We start from the raw sequence: 20,475 nt of genomic DNA, 5'->3' as shown, positions 1-20,475 counted from the left end.
CTCTCTAGCCGAATACTACTACTAAAGACTTCTACGACGAACTAACAGAATAATCTAACGTTGCATGCTTTTATACTTTTCGTAGCATTCGCAGCTACAATCTGCATGGCAACCTTTTACCTTATTTTGCACATAGTTAAATTATTCTTAGTAAGACTATTTTACTGCGGATCATCATTAATCCGATATGGATACGACTACAGTATTAATGTAGACATTATTTACACCAGCCAAAGTACAATGAATTAACCATATCCTAATATATAATTTACAGTTCTATTTTTACCTATAGCCTTATTAGTAACTCAACACTTTAGTGTACTTGGTCATATGTACTCTAGCATAGAGTCAATACTACTACAGTCTATAGATATAGCTACCAAATATCTCTTAGGATAAATATCTACCGTACATTATACTAAACATGTCTAACAGTCTACAGTCACAATACTAGTTACATTACAAACTGGTACAATGTCAAACTTTAATGCTAGTTAAGCGATAGATGCTATTTGTTATCCTATCAGCTAAATAACTACGCTCAATGAGTTGTTTATACTTGTCTATGGACCTTAATCAATTTCATTCTATTGATTCATTAATAAAAATCTATATTTATCATATCGCCCGATTTCAATTTATCTAAAACATTACAGTACCTAAATCAGCTACTCCATATTTGCTTATCCATCAATAATAACATTATTTACCATCAAAACCATTGCGCATTACAACATTCTTAAGGATTTAAATTTTATTCACGGCAGTTACAACATCATGATACTGACTACTTTCTGACAGGTCTTTAATAGGATTAAAAAATAGTAATAAATGTTTACGGTAATTGAATGCGGAATTTGTAATTAATCAATAATGCCTGCCCGTAGCATTAAAATTTAAATTTTATTCAGCTGTCATAGCTTCCAAGGACTCTAGTAATTGTTAGCTTCGGAACAGCTGAGCGCTTTATGGCACCTCTCGGCTTGGTAATTATACAGCTGCAATGAGTTGGATAGCAGCTTGTAAATACTGTAGTGCGAATGGTGTAATTATAATATAAGTAGATTATAGGATTCAGTAGGCATGATATTATAATAAAAATTAGTCCTAACTGTACTAATGAGGTTTCGTTTTGGTTAAACTGTATTAAATAATCTGTCAAAGATCTTCTGCTGAATGACACAGCAATATAAGCTAAGAAAATGGGCAAGCAAGTTGACATAAATCCAAGTGTAACTAGAATTAGCATTTTAATAGTATTTAGATGGCGCTGACGGTTATGTCGAAAGGCTAAGATACGGCTATATTGTTGATCGGAGTGAACGATGTTTTTTCTATATAGGAATTGGATTATTTTAAAATAGCTGATAGCAATTAGAATAGCTGGTAATAGAAATGATATACAAAACAGAATCATAACATATGTGATATTAAAGGAGGGTCCAAAATAAGCAACATTACATATCCAGGCATTTTTAGGATCAACATTAGTTAAAATAATTAAAGGCCACGCCATTGATATACCAGCTATCCAACTAAATCCAGCCATCATCCGCAGTTTTAAAGGTGTGTTAAAGAAAGAAGTCTTTAATGGCTTGGAAGGCAATACTGTATGGTATCTCTCGATGCTAATAGCCGCTAGTGTGAAAGTCGAAGCGGTAAAGGCTGCCACATCGCTAAACATTGCAATTTTACATGTTATTGCTAGAAAAGATGTGGAAGTGTTAGTCAGAGCAAGGTAATAGTGAAGAATAATTATGGCAGATGACCAAATAACGATCATACAATCTGAGATTGCCCTATTTATCATCAGATAATAAGTTGATGTATGGAGCTCTTTTTTCTTGATAATAGCGTAACAAATCATGCAATTAGCTATAATAACAAATATAGACGGAAAAATTATAAATGGTAGAACAATTCGGATTAAGTTGAATCGATTGAACGTATATTTATTTTCTGAAGAATTAATAGTATGATTAATTTCTGGTAACGCAGTTGTCCATAAATCGAAAGATGATGTAGACATGATGAAAATGTGCCAATTTGGAATACAAGTTTATGATTCTATGATTGACGATTTAATATTTTGTACCGTAGTAATGAGCAAAATTGGTAGTACTCGTAAAGTTACCAAAATTTTTTTACCAATAAATAGAAAGACAGTTGGTGATTAAAAGAGAAATTTGATGCTATGCAAAAAATAGATATATGGGTTCTGTGATAGTTGCATAGATTGTAATATTAATGAATACGTGCCGTACTAATTTTTCATTACGTAATCCATAATAATTAATTAATGTTATTTATTTGCATAATTAACAGCTTGTTACGAAACAGCTTTGCAACAAGATAGCGTAATGTACGATCTATAAGTCAATTCCTTGAACCACGTATCAAGGAACGATATCTGCACTATCACAAACACTTTTGCTCTACTAGCAGACTACACAAAGACTTAAACGCTTCATACATTTTACGTTAAACACTAAGTTTGAGAAATCCTCTTTATTACACGATATACCGCATTTATATTCTATTCCTCAATAGTTCATGAGCCATAGTTAGTACGATTAACTATAAAATCATTTATTGAATTAGATATTAAATTTAGCTACTGTTCCCTTAATGCAGACAACAGTATTTACGAACATAGATATTTGATGACTAATACAGAATAGTCAGATTACGATATGTCCTATCACAGAACATTTCCACGATAATTTACAATCTAATATAAGTAAGTTATAATCATAATGATTCGAACTGTAAGTAGATGATTTGCATTCCCTATTATAACTATTAATTCAGTATGTGTATTTGTGTCACTGTCATAAAAAATCAATGCTATATTAAAAGGCAGTATATCCAAATTAGAAGTTAACTAAATAAATTAAGCAGTCGAAATTGTCAGTCTAAGATAATCTGAATAGTTACACTTAACCGCTGGTAAGTGTACTGTACTTAATATCAGCAGTCAGGTACGATAATTTGGACTGCAACACTTAGTTACACCAGTACAGTACACGTACTTATAGATAAGCAAAGCAAATATATAAAAGTGACTATAAATGTTCTAGAAATTGATACCACTTATATGGAATTATAGGCATGATGAAACATAATTTATAGTCAGTTAAGCAACTGTGGAAGATATGTTTAAAAATTTATATTAAACTAACAAGATTATTGTTATTTAGCCAATAAATTACTTAACAGACTGGGTAGCGGCAATAAAGATATAGCATTGAATTTTATAGCATTATAAGACATTCGGTAGAATTCCCGACGGGTCAAACTTATATTTATTTTCAAATTTTAGACTTGTATTACACAATCAGTAAAGAAATTATTCAGGGCCGTTAAAGAAAGGCTTCGGTTTCTACCTACAATTTACTGTAATCTTTAAGTTTTTATTATTTATTTGACCTATTACTAACAATTTGTGTAGTTGTTACATTGTCTGCATAATTCTGCAAATACTAGCTACAAAGAAAGCCTGGTTTATAAAGCTATTGTAGGTTCTCAAATTCAAATTCAATGTCTCTTTCATATTGTCATGGTGCTATCTGAATAGCGTATAAAAACAGCAAAGCATTCCATTGCTAGTGATATATTTATTTATTAAAGTCGAAATATACAGTACCGCAGTATTAGTTGCTCTACACCAAATCAAGTGTCCACTAAGAGATAGTATGTTTTCTTTTATATTTACTTTCATGTGAAATAAGGTTCTATAAGTGAAAATAAAAACTTTGCAACTTCAATTTAAAATTAGTTCAATTTTTGAATATTTAGGCTAAGATGCAAAATTTTCAAATGTTCTGATAATTGTAAATCTTCTTTAAATACCTTGATAACAATTAGTAGAACATCTACCTGAAATAAATACGGAATATTTCCATTATAAAAGAGAAGAAAGTATCGCAAATTTTATTTACCAATATTGCTATCTTGTACCCACCAATTCGTTAAACTACAGAAGTCTATAATTTATAACATGCGCTGGTATATAATAACTCTTCATTATACGAATTTTACAAGGAACATACTAGATTTTTATAAAATCTTTGGTTTGATGATCAGAAACAGCCTGGGGATGGTATTGATACTGATATTAATAGTAAAGTTCTTGCTTTATTTGACTTCATTTTGAATGATATAGATTATCTGACTTATTCTTACTAAAAATGACTGCTAATTTTCTTAAGAAAAGAATAGTTATGTCTACTCTTTTGATGTATTTGCTGCAACCTTTGATAAATTTAGCTGGAACGACACTATTACCTAGAGTATGACTATATCTACATTAATTAATTAATACACCTTGAATAGATCGATTATAATACAAATAGATCAATGGATTAAGCAAACAAGGCAAGGTGAATGTCACAATAGTAAGTTGGGGTACGAAGGATGTATTTACCCTGTTTACATAAAAATACTTAGCCGTGCTTTGTGATTGAATCGATACGTTAAGGTAACCAAGGAAGATTGGATAACAAGATATCATGAAAGATGCTGTTATTAAAATTAACATTTTAATTGTATTACGCTGACGTTGACGATTGTTTTTGAATTCCTGACAAAGAGGATGTCTTCTGCCATTTTTCGATACATTTTGATATAAATATCGAATTATTCTGCCATACGTAATAATGATAATGATAGAAGGTACCAGGATTAGGATTACAAATATCGTGATGAATTATGGTATGTTAAGTGATGGGCTGATATATGCTGCATTACAAACATACGGATAGTTAATATCGATACTATTGAGTAAGAGAAAAGGCAATGCTATAATAAATCCAGCAAGCCAGCTACATCCTATCAGCAGTCGAAATTTTAATGGTGTATTGAAATAAGAAGAGCGACTCACTATCACAAACGAAATAGCGTAATAGCTGCTAATGTATAGGTTGATGAATGATAACTTATATAATTGAAGAAAGGTATAATTTTGCATAATACAACAAGTAAAGGTGTTGATGCAACATAATCTGTTAAACAGTAGTCAAATCCTGTCAAAAGAGAAAACACAGCTAAAACTAAACAATCAGAAATTGCCATATTGATCATTAGGTAATACGTGGCAGTGTACAGTTCTTTCTTTTTGATAATTACATAACAAATAATACAATTAGCAGCAATTCCTAAAAGACTTATTATAACTATCGTTGGTAATACAATCTTCAAGGCTTGATGTTGATGCCAAGCAAATTCACGTAGCGCCGATATGTTAGGTGTTTGATTCGTATGAACTATCATCAAGTAAGACTTGTCATCAAAGTTTTGTATCGCATATCCATTATACCACTAAACGAATATTGTAATGATCATTACAGTGCTAATCCAATATTTATTGAATCGATTTGAATTCTACTGTACTTCTAATGTAGCATCATAATCGAATGTCTTTAGATACCACTCAGTACAATAGAGGCTCTTTGTTTTATTAAAGCATCCGATATATTAGATCTAATGCATGGACTACTAGATAATATATCACCTAGCTATCTATATTCGATCTTACTAGGTAAGATGTTGACACCAAATATTCTGAATTGTTTCTACGAGAAATATTAATGACTTGTCACTAATCTGTATCAAATCTTTCAAATTTAGATATTTCAATACTAGAGCTGGATCACGTCCGAACCTGTCGCATATAGCCAATTTATCATCGTTGATTCGAAATCGAGATTAAAAGTACAGCAAGACGGAGCTAGTAGATCTTCAGGCTATTGCGATTACTGGTAGGATTATTATTTTATACTACGTTCTTCGCTTAAATTATTTTAAATTTACGTATCTAGAAAAACTGTATCTAATGCACTTTTGCTTTACAGTAATCAGCAAAATAAAAATGGTAATTCTGTTTCGTAGAAGATTGTTTAAGATATTACAAATTCAATAAGTTAATATGAAGCTTGGCGAAGGACAAATAGATCATTATTTCTGATGTTCATCTCTTATTTATTTTTCCTTGATTGATTATTTTATTGCATTTGAACCCAGGTCAGAATGAAATAGATAATAATCAATGAAAAAATCATAATCCTATTGCATTAATACAATTAATATGATAACATTTTAGCGAATTTATGTGGATAATAACAGAATCAGATATCTTGAACACAGTCAATAAAATTGATCATTTCTAACCGTTAAACGAAACTCTATCTAACAACTATCAAATACTCTCTGTTCAAAGAATATTCACGATATCTATAACCTATAATAAACACAAAAGGATATCATGATTCATAATTAATTAATCTAGGGCTGGATTACGTCCTATTGTGATCGTGGATAACAAATTTTTATGATAATATCGCCGAGTAAGCTATTTTAGATCAGTTTGCGAAAGATTTTATAGCCTAGAAGACTATTATTACAAATCCATCGAAACTATAATCAAGAATAAAATTTAAACTTTTAAATTTACCGACACATATAAGATTACATAGCTATATGTCATTGTACACAAGAGATTCATTAGCTAAATATAAGCTTATTGTAACAAATAAGGCAGTTTGCAAGAATTATATTTAAGACAAAGATGTATGATAAAAGGATACTGTGAAAAGAGTCATCTCAATGAGTAAATCACGCATTACAAAGTTATATATGTGGTTTGGCGATCGGAAATAGTCAGAGAATGGTATTGATACTAGTGTTGATGGTAAAGTAGTTCTAGCTTAATTTCACTTCTCTTTGAATTATAAAAATTATTTAGATTATTCTTAGTAAACAAGATGATTATTTTATTTGAGAACTAATATTCATATTTACTCTTTCGATGAATTAGCTGGAGCGATACTACTACTTGGAGTATGACCGTATCTACAGTAATCAATTAATGCACCTCTTATAGATCGATTATAATGCAAATAGATCAATGGATGAAGTATGCAAGGCAAAGTGTATGTAATTATCATAAATTTTGATATGATCGATGCTCTAAGCCTGTTTTCATACAAATATTTTGCCGTGCTTTGCCGTTGAATCGATACACTAATATAAGCAAGGAAGATTGGATAACAAGAAATTGTGAAGGACGCAGCTACTAAAACTAACATCTTAATTGTGTTACGCTGATGTTGACGATTATTTTTGAATCCTTGACTAAGAGTATGTCTTCTGTCATTATTCGATACATTTTTATATAAATATCGAATTATTTTACCGTACATAATAATGATAATAATAGAAGGAACCACAAGAAGGACTATAAACACCGTGATGAAATAAGGTATGTTGAATGATGGACTAATAAATCCTATACTGCAAGAATACGGATAGTTAATATCGATACCATAGACTATGATACTAGGCATTGCTATAATAAATCCAGCAAGCCAGCTATATCCTATCATCAGTCGTAACTTTGATGCTGTATTGAAAAAAGAAGGATGGTGAATCGCTGCCGAAGATAAAATGTAATAGCGCTCAATACTGATGGCTGCTAATGTACATGTTGATGCATGATAGCTTATGCTATTGAAGTAACCTAAAATTTTGCAAAAGGCAACAAGTAAGGGTGTTGATGCAACAAGATCTGTTAGATAGTAATTAATTCCCTCGATGCAAGAGAGCACAGCTAAAATTAAGCAATCGGAAATAGCCATATTGATCATTAAGTAATAAGTAACAGCGCGTAGTTCCTTCTTCTTGATAATAGCATAGCAAATAATACAGTTAGCAGCGATCCCTAAAATACTTAGTGTGATCATCGTTGGTAATACAATCTTCATAGATTGCTGTTTCTCCCAAGCAAATTCACGTAGCGCCGATATGTTAGGTGTCTGATTCGATTGAACGATCATCATGGAAGATTTGTGATCAAAACTGTGTATAGTTCATCATTTATACTATTAAAAATTCTTTTTATAATGATCCCTACAATTCTAATGTAATATTTACTCAATCGATAGAAATCTTGCTGTAGTTCTACAGTAGCATCATAAGCTACTATCTCTAAGTACAACATAGTATGTAGGAGAGGTTTTCTAATATTACTAAAGCATAAAATACAATAGTATAATTATTATTATTGAGAAAAATATCATGCCTTTGTAGTCTAAAACAATAATTACGCCTGTTAATTAACGGTAATACTTTTGCTAATCATAGCGAATGGCCTATGACTTTGAACTGCACAAAATATCTCGTAGTATCTCTTATATTGGTAACAGATCGATATTTGACCTAATTCGTAGACTACTAGATACTATATCCTCTAGCTGCCTGTATTTAATCTTACTAAGTAAGATCGCGGTATCAAAATGTTTCAAACTAATTTTGTGAAAAATATGAGTAGTATTGTCACTAATTGGCCTTAAACTTTTCAAAATTAGATGCTGTTTTTATGTTGGAACTGGATCACGCCCGGATATATTACACATCAGCTTTCATCATTGTTAATTAGGGTATGATTGTTTTCTGAAACTAAAATGCAGATATCCAGTTTATCAAGTTTTCGTCTTTAAAGTCTAAAGAAATACCGGTAATGTATTCGGATCATTCCTGACTTAACAAAAACAAGAAAAGTTGTGAATTTTTCTGTAAACGCACTTAATAATTAATTATATCATTAACATTGGTATTTACAACTTTCTTTAATTATTTAACAATTGAAGCACTTTTTGGCTATATTTTATTTCCATCATTCCTTTTAATATCACCTTGGTTAATGTTCTAAAAGGTAATTTTATATTCTGAAAGATAATAAGTTATTAATATAGTTGGCAATACTGTCCAAAATTCGTTAATTAAAATTTTTTAAGCTTATCACATGACTAAGTGGGTTAGACGAGACTAATTCAATATATGCAACAACTTCTATGCGATACTGTAATGATCTCAGCTAATTACAGTAGTTTTGCTTTAGGTTATACCGCCATAACATACGTATAGAACTGTATATTTTGATGGAATAAGTGTTGACTTGAGAACTATTTACTACAGATGCCTTTTTATATAGCAATTTAGTATGGTAAACCAAATACAGTAATACTGATAGTAATATTTTGTTGCTTAGAATACCTTATTGTATTAAATGCACTACAATAACGTAGTTAATTGTCTGTTCTACGTTCAGTTCTAATCGATAAATTATTGACTACAATACCATTCATAAAATGATTTGATAATTTTATTAAAGTTGCCACTAACATAGTTAATAAGCATTTTGAAAATTTCTGTATTTGGAACAGAAATTGGAAGTGATCAGGACAAGTGACTAGGACAATTCATCATTTAATTAGTCCTAACCACTTAACCTGTTAGAAGATACTGCAAACTTTATGCGATAAAAATGAGCCATCGTATTCTCTTGTATTACTTATTAAAAATCTTGAGAAACATTTTATAATGGATACACTATACAATTAAGATGATTCTTACTTCAATTGTTGTCGGACCTATAGACATTTCATAAATATCTACAGGGTTTACATCTCTTCCTGATCATGAAAGATTGAAATAAACTATTAAGATAGCGTATCAACTGTCGTCCAGTATGGATATCAATGTCCATGATTTATTCCAATAGCAGATAAATTAATTGGCAGGTCTCGCTTATATAAATAGCCAAATTTCAAATTCTAATATCACAAAATGCTGATTCTTGTAATAAAATTTATGAAAAAAGGGTATTCGTATAATATCTTTATTTCATGGCAACGCCGAAATTTTAAAGCTTTTAGGAATACTATTAAAAATCTAAAGTACCTGTAATTTCAGATAAATAGTTACGCAGATTACGATAAATACAACTCTTGTAGTCTACTACTTCTAATGATATTAAAAATTAAAATATCGACGCTTTTGCTGAGTAAAAGTAATTATGCAGATCATGATAAATACGGTGCTAGTACTCTATTATTTCTAATAAAATTAGAAACGAATAACACTTCGGAATAATGTAGTAGTTATGGGAAAGATTACAGCCTACAATAGTTACCAACTAAGCCCAAAACGAAAATTTTCCTAATGTTAATGATAGTTCTATAAACCTTATACTGTATGGTATTTACGAGCATATCTGTGAATATTACGAGAAATATGATAGCTAAGGTGGCAAAAATTGATTTGATGTATTAGCTGGACTAATTTGAATAGTAAAATTGTTGTAACGTCGATAACATCGAATAGGCAATGCAGCCCGGATAGTTTGGTTATAATAGAGATAAATGAATGGATTAAGAACGCAGGGTACTGTGTGTGAAATAAAAGAAAGCAGAGCTAAAGTGGCTTGAAATCCGTCAGTTTGAATAAAAATTTCCAGAGAATTTTGATGACGAAAGGATAATGCTAAGTAAGTGATAAATACCGGTAAGCATGATACCATAAATGCGAACGTTACAATACTCAGCATTTTAATAGTGTTAAGCTGGCGTCGACGACTACTTTGAAAGGCTTCATTGTTCTGACGGTGCTTGTTGTTATGTTGAATATTTCGATATAGAAATCGTATAATTTTAGAGTACATAACAATTATGATCGTCGAGGGTATAGCAAATATCAAAATTGACATACAAATGTAATAAGGTATATTAAATGACGGTCTTATAAATGCAAAGTTACACATCAATGGGCGATGAGGTAATATATTGATTATAATGCCGTGCGGCCATGCAATTAATACTCCTACAATCCAGCTAAATGCAATTACTGATCCTAGTTTAAAGTTAGTGTTGAAAAATGAAATACTAGATAAATTACTAGATGATATTGAGTAATAACGTTCGATGCTAAGGACGACTAATGTGAATATGGATGAAATATATCCGATAGCATCAATAAAAAAAATTATCTTACAAACAATAACCATTAGTTGCGTATAAAATAATCGAGTAGATAGGTAATAGTTAATCGCAAGTATTATTGTCGATATGCATAAGATCAAGCAATCAGATATAGCCATATTTATCATTAAGTAAAATGTCGGTGTGCGCAGTTCTTTTTTCCGCAAGATTGCCCAACATACGAATATATTAGCAGTAACTCCAATTATAGTCCAAAAACTGATAACGACTAAGGAAGGTAATAGTCCGAATATTTCTGGTTGGGAATACTGATTCTGCATGGATGTGTTTTGTGACTGATTATAATTAGTAACAGTTAATAATTTACTGGCATCATACGGAGAAATTGTAGACATTATAAGGTAATCTTATCTCGTAATTGCCAATATAAGTAGTTGATGGATGCCAGCTATGGAATTTGATTTATATTCTTCAACAGGATCAAAGTGCAAAAGAAAGAAGACGGTCGTTCAAGCGAAATATGATCTTGATGAAATACTGTAAATATCATAAATAGAAAATATTTGTTGTAATGGAAGCTAGCAATGATGTACTGATAGTTTATTTGTAAGAGGTGGGCTAGTTCATTATTAACTTATAACTAAATTGACATATTGTGCATAATAATAAACATGCCTATCGAATAGATTAATTATTCATATGAAGGTTGTCTCTATCCTTATATTCTAAAATAATTGTAGCCCATTTTAAATACTGACTCGCTATTCGATAATCTCCTATCTACGATCAATGTTATGCTGAGAAACTTTAGCATTTATAGTTAACAGACAATATGTTGTTGCGGAGCTTGCTCCTCATAGTTTTAAAATCACTTTATGACAGTAAAGTCTTCTTGTTTTATTCTATAAGAGACTAGTACCCGGGCAGTAGTGTGATTGAGGTCAACAATATAAGTTTTTATTATTCATTTTTATCTTAAATATACTGATACCAATTTAAAGTATATCGGTAATAGCGTACACTAATTGGAATAATTACAACCTTTAATCTAAATTTCTATCAATTGGCTTGTTTCTGTAGTATTTGAAAAATTATATTCCCTTACATAGGATGCCTGGAGTTGGCTGGAGATCAAATAGAGTAGAACGATAAGTTAATCATAGATCAGGGAACTCGTTTTGTGATATATGTCACGAAGTGGTTGGGCATCGGTGTTGGAAATTGGTTATGGCAATTATAAGCAAAGCGAGATTTACTATAAAATTCGCAATCCCAGCGAATTTATTATGTGTTTAACCTGTAGCACGGTACTGTATTAATTATACTCATACAGTCTGTGTGCTATATAATATTATTTTGTATAGTAAACTATACTTAGACGTATCTTTTAGCGATTTATCGCGCTGATATTCGATTTGCGAAAAAATATATCGTAAAATACGGTATATCGGTAACGTCACAGGATTGCTGCCTAATATATCAAGGGTGAAACATTGCTAGAACTAGGAATTTTCTGTTCAGTTATATAAGACTCTGTAACTAGTCAAAGAACTGACTTGTAATTGTTAATGAGAAGGAGAAGAATCGTAAAGAAAGATGATTATGTAATGAAAGTTAATTTTTAGAGTTCTCCTTTAAGCTTATCTTATTTTATTAAGTATTGTAGCCGTAAAAATAACTTAATTTAGATTAACTACAGTAAGTATAACTTAGTATCGTAACATATTGTGAAACCGACACCTTCATTTGGGTTGGAACTTAAGAATATTCTGTAGTATAATTTTGATAGGAAACCACAATGTTAAATTGTAATTCATGTGATATATTTATTTCGTATAATACCCCTATTTTAATTATGATAAAAGCTTGTAGCCAATTTTAATTACAAAGTACAGTAGAAATAATATTCTTTCGTCATTGAGTACGGTGTAATCCGAAACATTTCGATCTGGAATCTAAATTAAGATTGTTTGTTCGTCTTAGTCTTTTTTAGTTATATGTTATTGTCACAAACCTCGCTTGTGGCAAAGGTTTCGTAAAGAAACTCTCGTGCAAGTATTATAACTCGGGCTATTTCCCAATAATTTTAGTCTCTATGCGAGTGATATATGAGGACTCATTTTCTCTGCTGTACTCCACATACGACTTATTAACCACTACACTTTTCTACACGTTACGACACCTGAGCGCTTTTTAAGAAATTACTACTTTTATTACATAACCATGTAGGCTTAAATAGATTCCTAGGGTAAACGCCGGTCTTAACTTGCGTGAATACATTTTTTATAAGTTGCACTAACAGATTTTTCCAATTACTAAATAGATGCGAGTAGGCAAATATTCTAGAAGTTAAGGTGTTGAAACATTCTTTCACCGCCCATGATTCGATATACGCCTCGATTATAATATTACAGCCTAGCACACCTTTCAGTCTTTAGTAAATTAACTTGCAATAGTTCTATATCATAATTCTACTACTAAAGAATTTACCAGTACAAGCCTAGCAAAACTAATATGACTTTATCTAGATTATTCTCTAGTATCAATAATTATAATCAATTAACCGGCAAAGCAGTACCGTAACAATTATATAGCGTAGATAAGTAAAATTTGTAAATTCAGTAATATTGAGAATCTAGGGTACAATTTATCTGATCATATACGTTCAATTGCTAGTTTTTTTTAATACTTTAGAATAGTAATTTGATAGTCTGATACCGCCAGCTGCTCTGCGTAGCATATAAAAGGTGGCATAGTTCAGTAGAAAAGTCGTTAAAGCCTTAGCTGAGATAGAATGTAAAGATTAGGATCTTCCTATATTCGTGAGTAAATCGTATTTTGCGATGGTAGTTTGATTGGTTGAGGTAGTAATTCAGCCTTTATTGTCATTTTTTATTGACTTATATAAATTGCTTGTTAAATTACGAAAAAGCTGGTATTTTCCCCAAATTTTCCTTTAGTTGGAATTCAAAAGCTGTTAGATTCACCTAAACTTCTACATCCATTATTACTATTACGTAAATTTATAAGCATTCAATATCTGCATAAATTATGTAAAAATGAGCCAGAATACCTACCTACATTAACTCCCTAGCAAATGACTTCTTATAAAAGAAACTGCTTCAATAATAGATAATGTCATTAGGAAGGATCACTATTGTTGGGATTTACCGGTAATCAATAATAATAACGTAGACTTTCGTTTTGAATATATATTTAATTTATTAGTAAGGTGTAAAGTAGCTTAGCATTATTATAATTGTATACTATTAGCCACGTTTAGTATGATCTTCGGTAGTGTCTTTTCTGTATTTATTTTATGATATATTTGGTAGCCCAAAATTATAGACTGGATAGACTCTATGCTAGATTACGGATGAATATATACCGTACATTAAGATCTTGAGCCACTACTAAGGCTGGAGGTAAAAACAGAATTGTAAATCATTTATTAGGATATACTTAGTTCATCGTACTTTGAGTGGTAGAAATAATGCCAACGAAAATACTGTAATCATTTCCGTATTGGATTAATGACGGTTCGCTATAAAATATTGTAAATAATAATAAACTGAGTATGTGTAAAATATGGTAGAATGCTGCTATGCTGATTGTATTTGCGAAGGCTACGGAGAGTATAAAAGAAGGAGACATTAAATTAATTGATTATTCTTTATAAGTCTTCTAGTACTTGTATTCAGCTAAAGTAGAGCTGTATGTAACTAGTCTTTGTATTAGATCTAATAAAGTTCTAATTTTCTACAACTTTGAAATTTTCTTGATCGGATTTTATCACATTAGGAAATAGGAGTTGTCAACGAGTAATTGAACAATAGCTAAATCAATAGCGATATGCTACCAAGGAGTAACAAGGTCAGATTTAATCAATAGCTCTTCTCTGACTCCTTTACCCGTGCTTAGCTTGCATAGCCTCAAATAATGTCTCTTTTATGTACTCATTATGTTCAATAATTAATTACTAACTTAAGATAATTGTACTAAATAAAAAGTAATATTTAAATCTTGATTATAGATATATAAACCTAGTAGTCTATTACTTCCAATGATATTAAAAATTAAAATGTCAACACCTTTACTTTTACTGGGTAAAAATAACAATTATGCAGGTCACGATAAATAGTAAGAATTATTGCAAAAGTCGCAATAGATATGATTCCAGTACTTTATTATTTCTAATAGAATTGGAAATGAATAGCTAGGTGGAATAATGTGGTAGTTATAAATAGGATAACAGATTACAATAGCTGCTAATTAAGGCAAAAACGGAAATTTTTCTAATAGTTATGATAGATCCATAAACTTTATAATGTACGGTATTTACTAGCATATCCGTGAACATTACAAGAAAAAAGGCAACTAAGAGAGCAAAAGGTAATATGATGTATTAAGTGGACTAATTCGAATAGAAGAATTTTTGCAACGTCGCTACAACAAATACCGCGAAAAGAGATGGCTCTTTTAAGCGAAAAATATCGTCTAGATGATTTACTGTAGTGCAATTTATAAGTTTGATCTAGCTGTTTGAGGAGGATCAATTAATTATTAATTTACAATGAAATTGATATACTGTACATGATAAGAAATAGGTGTGTCCAATTGATCAATTGTAAGTAAGAATGTCTCTATCCTTGAATTCTAAAGAATTGTAGCCCTTTTTAACTGCTTCTTGCTATCCAGTAGCCTCTCATCTATGATCAGTATTGTTCTACGAAATATCTGCTCATAGAAAGAAGTAAATGCGTACGATAGTTGGCTAATAAACTGTCATAAAGTCATTAAGTATCTGTGTTGTTATTTGCTATGGCCAGCATAAGTAAATGAGATATACCAAGATGGTATCAGTCCTCAAAAATACTTCTTCAGCATCAGATGATGCCTTTAGAAAAATTATTATGATGATTGCATACTTACTACTGTATCAATACTGCTTTCTAACTCCTTTAATAAGGAACTTTTAGTGCTCTAACGAAGTCTTGTTTAACGAAAATCATTCCAATGAGAGCGAGTCATATTAAAAATATGGCCAATCAATAATAACATGATCCTAGTGTGGTATTCAGTTGTTGGGTCGAAGTTGCTATTCTAATAAACTAAATGTAGTTATAATTGAGATTATTTGTCCAGAAATAGTCATTTTCAGTAGTATGCATCAGATTGATGCCAAGATAAAGTATGTTTTGTTTTTTCTGGTTTCGCTAGAATTATCACAATCAAAGTTATTGAACAATGCGTATATGCATTCCCTCCTTAAACTAGCTCTCAAGAATATTAAATGCTTTAGAATTTAGGAATTTAAAAAATTAGACAATTTATCGCTCGAATAGAATAATTAACCAGCGTTTTATTGCACAGTCATCTGCAAGGTCACATAATAAATCTTTATCTTATTACACGAGTATATTATTACAAACTAGTAGATCCTTACTGTGCACAGCGTGTAACTCTACGTACAAAGCGTATACTATATACAATACTGTTCTTTTAATTAACCTATTTACTATTAATCTAGAAACGATGTATAAATTCGATGGATTGATCAAAACAGCTATTACATTCATTCTATTTGTCTTCTATTAACTAGGGCTTATAATCGTGTAATATCGCAATATAAATAAATAGAATTTGTAACTTATTTTAATGCAAATATGCAAGTAATGAAGTGGCAAACGACGATTGGTCAAAAATTAGCAATAAGAAATGTCTTCTTGATGACTAAATCAATGTAATAGAGATTAGACTACAGTTTATGCAATGCTTTACAACCTTAAAGTTAAATAAAAGGCATAGACTAAAACTGGCCAAAGAATGATAGGTTGCAATGTATCTTCAGTAATGCCAAAACGGTACATTCTGTTAAATTATGATTCATCTAGACAGAATAAATTTCAACTCTACTTGAGCTCTAGAATTTCGTATCCTTTGAAAATAAATCTTATAGTTCAACATCAACAGATATCGAAGAGGTTACCATGTGGCAATAGTTACCATTATAGTAATTAAGGCATTAATGAGTTTTGAAAGTGTAATAGTAGTATAGAGTAACGAGTTGAGTAATTTAGAATAGGCTTGTATGCCTAATAAAAAGCATTCATACAGTAAATTTTCTAGTAGGACAACCCCGAATAGATGGAGTTATTATTCGCAGTATTCCATATTTTATTTTGATCGACAGTCTGACTAGAGCGCAGGTACAATACTAGAGAAATTTGCCCTTAACGTCATGGGTCAATTTTTTGGAGTAGTCACTCACTCCAAATAAGGTAGAGTAAATTATGATACTTCTCTTTAATTGGTAACGCGGAAGAAGTTATCAGTTAGTACAGCACTCTAAGGCAAAAATTGAACTATCAATAGGTATCATTAAAAATACTTATTTTAGTGCAATAAGTACTTTATAATGAAAGGTCTTAAAACTAGCAATGATAAGACTTGGATAATATGTAAAGTTCACTTTCTTACATGAACTACCACACTTCTTTAACCAAGAATACTGCTAGCTATCCATCTTAATAAGACATTCCTAATCAAAGCTATGGTCATAATGAACGAAAAATTTAACTAATACTTCCAACTTTGAATTTCAACGCTAGAAATTTAGGGAAAAGTACCTGTTTATTATAATAAATGTCCAAAAATCTTATCAATTGTACTTGAAGAATTATAAAAGAACAGAATTACTGCTTTAACCTATCGAACTTCTACGTAAAATACGATTTACTCTCGAATTAGGAAATTCCTAAATTTCACCTTCTCCATCTTGAACTCCTAAACTGCTGAACTATGCGATCTTTTATTTACTGAGCAGAGCAGTAGAAGGTAACAGACTGCTATCATACCATTCTAAAGTAATCTAAAATAGACGAGCAAATAAATATGTATGATAAGAAAAATTATACCTTAAATCGTAGGATGACTAAATTAATATTAATTAATCATAATTTAACTACAAAAGGTATTTTCTACACCATATATAATACAGCTATAATAAAACATCATAAGAGATCATCAATCGTAAAGTAGAACCCTGATTAGAACGTTCGGGTTTCTATTATTTCATACCAGAAAGTGATATCATTTCTACTGTAACATCTAATTAAAATTAGCTGCTAGTTTGTGATCATGATTGCAGCTTAAAATATAGTGCTACCTAAACATAAAGCTAATTTAACATTCTTACTTTCCGTAGTTCCTAACAAAAATTAAGTTATCGAATGTTATTAAATTCCAACTCGAGTAAAGTGATTGGATTTAAGATATATAAAAAAGTAGCGAGTAGAATCTGCTGCAGTTTAACCAAATTAAGTTACTTTTCAAGTTACAATACTTTACTAAAGTTAAAAAGCATGAAGGAGAATTCTAAAAATTAACCTTCATTACACACTATAGTAATTACTATTTAGTATAGGTACGCTCTTAACACAATTTTGACTTTACTAATGTACAATCTCGTAAATACCATGGCAATTTTTTATTATAACATATCACTTTGCAACTTTCTACCATCTATTAGACTATATTGGGGCTGCATAGCACCCTTTTATTAAAGCTATTGACAGTAGCTATTTGAAACTCCTTCGCAAATAAATGCAGCATGTACATGACAGATAACTTACAGTTGTAAGACTGGCACCGAAGTTTATATTCGAAATCTTAGAGTATAACATCGGAAACAACTATCATTTCGGAGATACGCTACCTTAACAGCTCCAAAATAAATTTAATATTTTTAAATCATAGCAATCTACAATTAATTCAATAAGCTCAGCGGCTACAGTATGTCACATAATGCTAGATTTGTTTAAAAGTATAGAACAGAATTAAATCATTCACTTAGCATATTCATTATAATGAGTAATATAATAAATACTCAGAAATCTAAGATGATTTTGTACCAAAACTGCCACTGCAGTTATAAAAGATATCGTTTTAATATACAATTCACTGGTTAACCTGCAACTAACTTTAAGACAATACTAAACTGATTTAGTGATTTCATGAGCTTGATAAAATAGAACCATCGTTAAACTAAAGTAATCTAGAAACAAAGTATAGAAATCTCTAATTTCTAACCAAAACCGCTGTTATCTATAACAAACTAGCTGAAATCTTTGTGAATCATTTTTAAACGATGGAAAGCAGTAAATTCTATGAAAGCATATCATACAGTCATTCTAGCGTCGTTAAGATCCGGCACTGACGACAAAATTATTAAAAGACGACACTGTCAGTATTTTAGGCAATCGCTGATCCGATCGGTTCTCTGAGTTGGTATCCATCACCGATCTCCTAAATTTGCGACAACATTGGAATGGTAGGGCACTGCGAATAGATTGACTAGAATAAAGAAAGATAAGTGGACTTTGAATACATGATAATATCAGAAATGCATTTCCGAGGAAAGATATTGAATCGGTTTTCCTGCCCAATCGAAGGAAAAAATAGACTGAATTTTGTGCATTGTATGCAATAATAAGATTGGCCATGAAGAATGGCGTACATGTTAATATGAATGTAACTGTCACTAGAATTAACAATTTCACAGTCTTAAGATGGTGCAAATAATTTTTCTTTAATATTTTATAATTTCGAAGTTGTCCGTCAGTTGGGGTTTCATTTTGCCGCAAAAAGTTCATAATTTTTATATAAATAACATTCACGGTGATGATTGGAATTAGAAGTGCTGCAATGAACAATGACGTGAAATAGGCTATATTGAAATTAAAACTTATGTATCGAATATTGCACATATATGGATATTCAGCTAGAATATCCGCTAAAGTTAAAATGGGTAAAGCTATTAATATTCCAACTACCCAAGTTAGAGTAATTATTGTTTTCAATTTACGAGATGTATTTAGCATGGAGGTCCGCTGTGATAATCCGGGAGTGATCATATGATAACGTTCGATACTTATGGCAATTAAAGTTACCATTGATGAAATGCAAGCAATTCCATTTACATAATAAGAAAATTTACACGAAGCAGCAAGAGTAGGAGTCCCCATTAAATGCAACGCTAGGAAACAATTAGTTACAGTTATAGCTGCAGAAGTGAATAAAATGAAAGAATGAGAGACTCCAAGATTGATTAATAAATAGAAGGTTGGTGTTTGCAATGTTTTTTTCTTTAAAATGCCATAGCAAATCATCGCGTTAACTAGGATACCTAGTGAAGCCAGCAAAGCTATTATAGGTAATGTAATTTGCAGTTTTCGAAATTCTTGTTTCGCAACAGTTTTTACAATCGACTGATTCAGCGACATATTAAACGCCATTAAAGTACGGCTTAAAGTACCACTAAGATTCTTCGCCATAGTCTTATCAGCTAAAATGGCCAAAGGTCATTAAGAGCTTTAAATTTTGTAACAGTTATTGCTCTTCCACAAGACTGGTGAAATTAGCAATGATCAATACTATTACAACATTGAATGTACCCTAAATTACGATTTTCTACTTATAGTGAAAGTTTAGGTAATTACGAATTGTTTGTTAATAGGCACAGTGGAAGGCAGTTACTAGCTAACTTCATGCGTGTTAATTTTATAATGCCGATTAATAATTAAATGTTTATAAAGCATGTCAAAGTCTAATATTTAATTATTATGTTAAAAACACAAAGTGACCATTATATGGTAATTTGTGGTTGAATTTTGAAGTTTAGCTTCGGTAAATCGGATGA

General features: G+C 30.8%; 1 protein-coding gene across 1 annotated transcript; it reads right to left on the bottom strand.

Annotated features, from left to right (window-relative positions):
- Positions 1-18,976: 18,976 nt before the first annotated feature.
- On the bottom strand, positions 18,977-20,110 carry TRIADDRAFT_61883 (uncharacterized protein; the record flags this gene model as incomplete). Its single annotated transcript, XM_002117800.1, has 1 exon — positions 18,977-20,110. One exon carries the CDS (start codon positions 20,108-20,110, stop codon positions 18,977-18,979), a length of 1,134 nt encoding a protein of 377 aa, XP_002117836.1.
- Positions 20,111-20,475: the final 365 nt, after the last annotated feature.

Source organism: Trichoplax adhaerens, genomic scaffold (genome assembly GCF_000150275.1).
Source record: "Trichoplax adhaerens TRIADscaffold_30 genomic scaffold, whole genome shotgun sequence".
Taxonomy (NCBI): domain Eukaryota; kingdom Metazoa; phylum Placozoa; class Uniplacotomia; order Trichoplacea; family Trichoplacidae; genus Trichoplax; species Trichoplax adhaerens.
Note: the sequence above shows the minus strand (reverse complement) of the source record. Positions and strands in the feature narration are given on the sequence as shown.